Raw genomic sequence first — 6,420 nt, 5'->3', positions numbered from 1 at the left:
CCCCGGGACTCCCTCCCTCCCTCCCTGCGTCCTCCCGCAGCTCGGGCTCTGCGTGCGGAGCGCTGGGGGTGGGGGTTGAGCCTGGCGGCGGGGTCTGCCCAAGTCGCCCCTCGGCCTCTGCGAGGGGAGAGCTCGGTGGACGGGGCCTTGGCCTGGGCGAAGATGTCCTGGGGTTGGGACTGTCCCCGGCCGCGCGGGGGTGGACACGGCTCCCCGGTGGGGGCGATGCGTGTTTGGGGAACTCTTTGTGGGGAACACAGCCCAGGTGCCGCCCCCGCGCCGGACTCCTCTTTCCTCCAGGCCCCGGGACTCCAGCGAAGACTAATCACCAATTAAGGCGAAGTCCTGGAGCCCGGGCTGGCGAGAGGCCAGGGGTGGGGCGCGGGGACACTCCGCCTGCTGGGGCTCGAGGCGGCTGAGGTGGGGGACACACATCGGACTAGGGGGCGAGGAGAAGCGCGGAGGTCTCGGCGATTAAATGGGTCTCATGCAAATTAGATGCGAACTTTACGCTAATAAGAGGAGAGTATTTTTGAATTCGCCACTTTGCTCAGGATGGGAAACTGCGCCCCACCCCACCCCTGGCTTCTTACCGGGCTGCGGGGCCCAGGCGAGGACCTCCCGCTCGCGATCCCCTCTCTGATCTCCCTCCGTGCAGTCGGACTCTGGATCGGGACCCCCCGGCCCTAGGGGGCTTCTCTTCGGGGGCTGCGGGACAGAATGCCTGTAAGGAACCCACCCTCCTAGGAAGCCCTGGCCTCTCCCTTCTCCCACCTGTCAAAATCCACATTGTTGCACGAGAGTCGCCCAGAGCCGGGCTGTGGCCCTCGAAAAGGAATTCATGGATTCCTGCGACTGCCCCGCAGAACTCTTGTTTGCGGGTAACTTGAGTGGTGGGGTGCAGTCCTCTGGAAGGCCCCGAAAGACGCCACCCCACCGCGGGCCCCCTCTCTTACCCCCTCCTGCCCGGGGAGGGCGCATGCGCGCAGCATGCCCCCCATGACCCCTAGTATCCGGTCAGTGCGGCCAGGGGCGGGGCGGTCCGGGGGCTTCATGCTGGACCCCTACCCTGCTCCAAGCTTCAGGGCTGAGGGGGCACGGAAGCTGGGGGGCTTTGAGGCCTGCGCGCGTCCGGGGAGTTGCTGCTGCCGAATCCGCCCCCAGCCCGGCTCCGCCCCCACTCCCACCCCAGCCAAACTTCGCCAAGGGTGTGGGGTTGTGCTTCTCTCCACGGCCGAAGTTCGAAAACAAACCAACCCCTCTTCATCCCTACCCCAACCTCGAAGCGTGACCCGGCGCTTCGCAGTGCGATTACACAGCCCGCTAAGAACATCCCGTTTCCCCGCGTCCTTGGAGGCAGAGGGACCGGGAAGGCACGCGGGGGTTTCCCCATCATCCCCTTTTCCTCGTCTCAGCAGGTTCGCCGCCCCACCCCCACCCCCTCCATGGAACGGAACGGGTGTGGCATAAAGAGTTGCATATTTTACTTTATTTTTATTAAATTAAAAGCTACAGTCTGGCGGCGATTCCAGAACAGGGTAAGGAGGCTTCTTATAGGGGGCAGAGAAGAGCGGGAGAAAGACGGAGAGACTGACAGAGACTGAGACACGGGAGAGAAAGGACAAGGTTAAGGTAGGAGAATTGTATCCTTTGAACACACAGCCGGCTCCGTGGGGTGGGAGGGCTCACTGCAGCCCAGTTCCTTCTCCTTTGCACAGAAGTTCGGCAGCAGAGCACAACTGGGGGTGGGGGGTGACTCGAGAGACCCTCCCCTCCCCAGCCAGGTCCTTTCTCAGCTTAGTCACTGGAGCACAGCACATACCAGAAAAAGCCAAGGGGGTGGGGCGGCAGGGAGACTGGGAGTATGTACATGGGCAGCCAGGAGCAGAGCCTAGGAGATCAGCCTCTGCTAGCAGGGAGTGGCTCGCACTGCACTGAAACACTTGGCCAGTGGGGGACAGGGGAAGGGCTGCCCCTCCCCCTCTGAACTCCCTCCCCAGTCAGACAGGTCCCCTACTTGTGTGGTGTGGAGGGCAGGGGGCAGAGTGGAGAACAGAGGCTTCCGTTGGGTCCTAGTAGAGGAGGACAGCAGGGGCCTTGGCAAAGGGGATGTTCTTCAGTCATCTGTGATGCCCTTGGCTCTCAGTTCCTCTTGCACCCGGGTCAAGTAGGTGGGGTCTGGGTACCCGAACCTGGGAACAAAGAGAAAGGAGGGTGAGTGTTAGCTGATAGGGCTTGCTCCTATAACCCCACGTTCAGGCTCATTCCAGGGGGCTCAGCCGAGGCACCATATAGATGCGTTCCCACTTCCCCCAAGGGGAGGGCTCCAAACCCAAGATAATTTAGCCCAGTTCTGCTTATTTTTGTAGGTTAAGCTGGGCACATGGGGACCAGTTGGATGTAGGAGAAACAGTGGAAGAGATGGTGGAAGAGTTTGGAGGTGGTCGTCTCCAGCTAAGAGGCTCTCAGGGTAAGAAGGGGTTGAGGTTGTTCCCTCAGTGGAAATGGAGCAGAGGGGAGGAGCCAAGGGAAGGAAATGAAGAGATGTCGCACAGCTGGGGTCCCCCTGTGCAGCTGGTCTTGTGGTGGATGTCGTTCCAGGTGATGACATTCGGTCTCCCCGTGGTCATGGACGTGCCGATGGTGAAGGTGAGACGCTGGTCAAATGCCTTGCGGAACAGGGTCAGCACCTTGTTGCCCTCAGGGCAGTCCGGGAGGTAGGCCACCCGTGTGGTGCCGGGATACCGAACTCCTGGGTTTGGGTGTTCGGCCTGGGAGGAAGGGGAGCAGAGTGGGCTGTGAGCAGCATGCCATCCTGAGGCCCAGATGCCATCAGAGGGGCATCCTGGTCAGCTTCTGTCTGTGCACCCCCAGCTAATGTCCACAGGGCAGCAACAGGCTGACGGCTTTCCAGAAGGAGGGATTACAGGGCCTGGGCACCAAGAGCCTGTTTCAGGACATAATCACTAGCGTTAAGAGGTTCTTTCTGCTGTCTCAATCCCTCAAGTCTCAATTCAGCAACAAAGGGATTCTCAGCTGGTCCTTACTCCCAAGATAACTCAGCAGAAGCGTGAAGCCCGAGGACAATTTCTCTTTCAGTGTCTCTTCTCCACCTGCAAACACGCCTCACCGTGTCTGCCACAGCCTAGCTGTCCCCACTCTACCATTACTCGTCTTTGGAGCGTCCTCATCCCTCTGCAAACCGGAATTGGACAGTACTCTTTGTCCAGCAGGAAGACACCTGGAGGCCCTCCACCCCTCCTGTTTTTACCTTCCACTGGCATCAAGGTTTTGCTCTCATAAATCTGGAACAGAGTAACCCTCCCAGCTCCAGTAAGCTGGTCAGATCCCTTGTTGTGCCTGCCTGCATCTGAGCCACTACCTTCACAGATCTGGCCTCTGCCAAGATTTGTCAACATCCACGTTCACCAAAGAAATAATATGCAATTCCTTTCTCCCTTGTCTGATTTTTTTTTTTTTTTTTTTTTTTTTTGAGTAGGAGTCTCACTTGGTTGCTCAGGCTGGAGGGCAGTGACACGCTCATGGCCACCGCAGCCTCAGCCTGCTAGGCTCAGGTGATCCTTCCGCCTCAGCCTTCCAAGTAGCTAGAACCACAGGCATGCACCACCACACCCAGCTAATTTTTTTGATTCCTTTAGAGATGTGGTCTCGCTAAGTTGCCCAGGCTGGTCTCGTTCCCCTGGGCTCAGGCAATCCTTTTGCTTCCGCCTCCTAAAGTGCTGGGATTACAGGCGTGAGCCACTGTGCCTGACCCCTGCCTGATTTTCATGTGTGTATCCCATGGGATGGAAAAGCTGAGCCTCGAGGGAGCCTCCCATCTCCAGGGCACTGAGTGGGAAGACGTGGTAGAAGACAGCAAGACTGTGTCATGTCTAATAGACACACTGACCCTCGCCCCCTTTTTTTAGATCAGAGCTTAGGGGAAAACCAAAGGGCGAGGGCAGGCCATGGTCGTCTTACCCCCTGGACACCGGGCGGGAAGACGTACTGGATGACAATGGTGCCGTACTTCTCGTAACTGGGCAGTAGGAGGGTGGCATCCTTAGAGACCAGCATCCGCCCATTCTGGGGCTGGTTGCCCACCAGCTGCCCATAGAAGCGGCCGCACATGGGGCAGGCCTTTTTCACCTGCAGGGCCCGGGTGATGCAGCCCTCACAGAACGAATGCCGGCACTTCTCCAATGTCTTGGCGTTCTGGATCTCCCCCAGACAGATGGGGCAGGTGCTCTCCTGCTCTTCTGCCTCCTCCCGGAGGCGGGGAGGAAGAGGAGGGGGCAGGGGAGGAGGAGGAGGGGGGAGCCCCCGCGCCCCTGGGGGCAGGAGCGGGGCTGCTCGAAGAGGGGGTGGGCCTGGGCGGTGCAGCTCGGGGTGCTCCCCCCCACCCCCCAAAGCCAGGCAGCCCATAAGCTCCCCCTGCCTCTGAGCTTTCTTCAGCTCCTTCTCTGCCTCTTTCAGCAGCCCCTTGAGAGCCTTCCGGGCCAGGTAGAGCCCGTTGGGAGGGGCCGGGGGAGGGCCCTGTGGGGACAGCTGGAGAACGTAGATGTCAGAAGTCTCGCCATCGATGAGGATGGACACACGGTGCTCCTCTCGAAGCCGCGCCAGCCGGGCTGGGGTCTCCTTGCTCAGGAAGTCCCACACAGGCTTGGAGACAGTCACTTTGTTCTTGCAGGTGCCTCCACAGGCTGCCATTCTGGACAGGACGAACGACACTGCCCCCAGGGTGAAAGGGACTCAGGGTGGGGGGTCCCCAGCTGACAAATATCAGCGCCCCCTTCCAAGCCCTACGTGATCTCTGTTCCCTCAAAGCCCGGCCCCTGCCTCCTCCCCCAAATTCATTTTCTGCATCCCCTTATCTTCCAAACCCCAGCCACCCACTGAAGAGCAAGATAAGTGGACTATCATCTGAGCCGAGCATCAGTGCTGTTCCCCTTTCAATTCTCCCATGATCACAGAAACAGCCCGCCCCTACCCGCTCTGGGTGAAAAATGGGCTCTTGAAAGGGGAAGGAGACTTTTGGGCCCTCCTTTCTGCTCACTTTGATCCTGAAGAGCTTAGAATTGGCATGCAGGCTCACTCTCTGTTCCCCTGCTCCCTACTTGTAGGCTGTGTGACCTGGTGGGGTGGAAGGGACGAGGAAGGAAAGTGAGAAGCCCCTTCCCCCAGGCCTCAAGGCCCTCACCCAGCAGCCCATGGAACAGAGGCAGAAACCTGGGGGCAGGTTACTGGGAACGGGGTTTCTTGGAACATGGAATGAAGGAGACCGATGTAAGGGTGACAGGTGAGGTTCCCTTGGGAGGGCAGGTACCTGGAAAGCCCATGGAAGATGGTGGCGGCGGAAATCCCTCTCTTCCACACTCAGCTGACAAGGCCTGGGGTGGGGTGGGGAGGAGTCGGGGGAGGTGTTAAAAAGTTATGGTGACAACGTTGCCATTCCCCATCCAGCCCAGAGACAAACTCCTCTTTCGTTTGCTTTCTCTCTCTTCTGCAGGAGATTCCACCCTCAGCCTGTCCCCAGGTTGCTACAGGAACTTCAACATGCTGGCCTCTTTTTTTCCCCAGCTCTGAGGATTTCGAGAAAGCCCAGGGTGCAGATAAGAGAAGTTAGGAAAGAGAAAGCCCACAGACAGAGGTCTTCTTGCCACCTCCACACGGACAGGAATATTTCCTGTGCTCCCTGACTCCTCACTCTGCTCCACATTCCCAAATAATTCTGCCGCTATCGCCAGGGAGGCCTCCTTGAAGAGCTAACTCTGTCCCTCCTGCTGAAGTCTGCTAAGGATGTGAACAAAGTACCGGCAGCCCCTGCAATAACAAAGTTCTCATTGTCACCTTTTAAACCCAGCACACGCAGGGCTGCCTGTCAGCGCCCCAGCCTGGCATTTAGGGAGGGGCGGGGCTCGCACAAGGGCTCAGCCGGAGGGGCCGATGCTTCCCCAGAGCGTGGTCACATTCAGCTACAGGGCTGTCCCCACAACACCTCTGAAGACAGCTCAAACAGAAAGAGGGGCCATTAGTGTGACCTCGATTTCTCGACTGATGCAAAAAGGAGCATCTGTCCCTTCCTGCCTCCACCACAGTCCCCTCAAGGCCAGCTGCACCTGGAGACTGAGAAAGTGATCTGGGACCCCAGAGCCTCAGCCCACACTGGCCTCGGTGGAACACCTCTGTCCCCATCAGAGGGGACCCAGGACCTAGGTGTCCTAGCTCCAAGTCCCGCTGGCACAGAAAAGGGAGGCGGGGCCATAGTTTAGGCTGGGTCTGCGATTCCTTTGGGGCAACCAGGCCGGACACGGGGCCAGTCCCTCCCTCCAGACCGAGGCCAACGGCAGGGACGACCGGGAAGGACACGGGTCCCCGGGGCATCCACGGAGGCAGTTCCACCCCTCCCCCCCCGCCTCC

At 59.3% G+C, this 6,420-nt stretch overlaps 2 protein-coding genes across 5 annotated transcripts in view; both read right to left on the bottom strand.

Moving 5' to 3' along the window:
* ARHGEF25 (Rho guanine nucleotide exchange factor 25) overlaps positions 1 to 1,092 on the bottom strand; it is a 7,041-nt gene extending 5,949 nt beyond the window's left edge. The window contains exons 1-2 of the mRNA XM_008060846.2: positions 957 to 1,092; positions 594 to 708 (exon numbers count right to left, since the gene is read on the bottom strand). Coding sequence (XP_008059037.2) covers positions 594 to 708; positions 957 to 1,055 — 214 coding nt within the window. The 5' untranslated portion in view covers positions 1,056 to 1,092. The remainder of the gene's footprint in view (positions 1 to 593; positions 709 to 956) is intronic.
* Positions 1,093 to 1,467: 375 nt separating this feature from the next.
* The window catches only part of DTX3 (deltex E3 ubiquitin ligase 3), a 5,624-nt gene continuing 671 nt past the window's right edge, over positions 1,468 to 6,420 (bottom strand). Inside the window, exons 2-7 of one of the 4 annotated variants that reach the window (XM_008060844.2) lie at positions 5,851 to 6,010; positions 5,327 to 5,390; positions 5,057 to 5,133; positions 3,982 to 4,730; positions 2,554 to 2,771; positions 1,468 to 2,192 (exon numbers count right to left, since the gene is read on the bottom strand). In XM_008060844.2, coding sequence (XP_008059035.1) covers positions 2,117 to 2,192; positions 2,554 to 2,771; positions 3,982 to 4,730; position 5,057 — 1,044 coding nt within the window. In that variant the 5' untranslated portion in view covers positions 5,058 to 5,133; positions 5,327 to 5,390; positions 5,851 to 6,010 and the 3' untranslated portion in view covers positions 1,468 to 2,116. The remainder of the gene's footprint in view (positions 2,193 to 2,553; positions 2,772 to 3,981; positions 4,731 to 5,056; positions 5,134 to 5,326; positions 5,391 to 5,850; positions 6,011 to 6,420) is intronic. The other 3 variants (XM_021713808.1, XM_008060843.2, XM_021713807.1) reach the window with 3 other exon arrangements.

Source organism: Carlito syrichta, unplaced genomic scaffold, assembly GCF_000164805.1.
Source record: "Carlito syrichta isolate Samal-C Ts95f unplaced genomic scaffold, Tarsius_syrichta-2.0.1 Scaffold304744, whole genome shotgun sequence".
NCBI lineage: Eukaryota > Metazoa > Chordata > Mammalia > Primates > Tarsiidae > Carlito > Carlito syrichta.
Note: the sequence above shows the minus strand (reverse complement) of the source record. Positions and strands in the feature narration are given on the sequence as shown.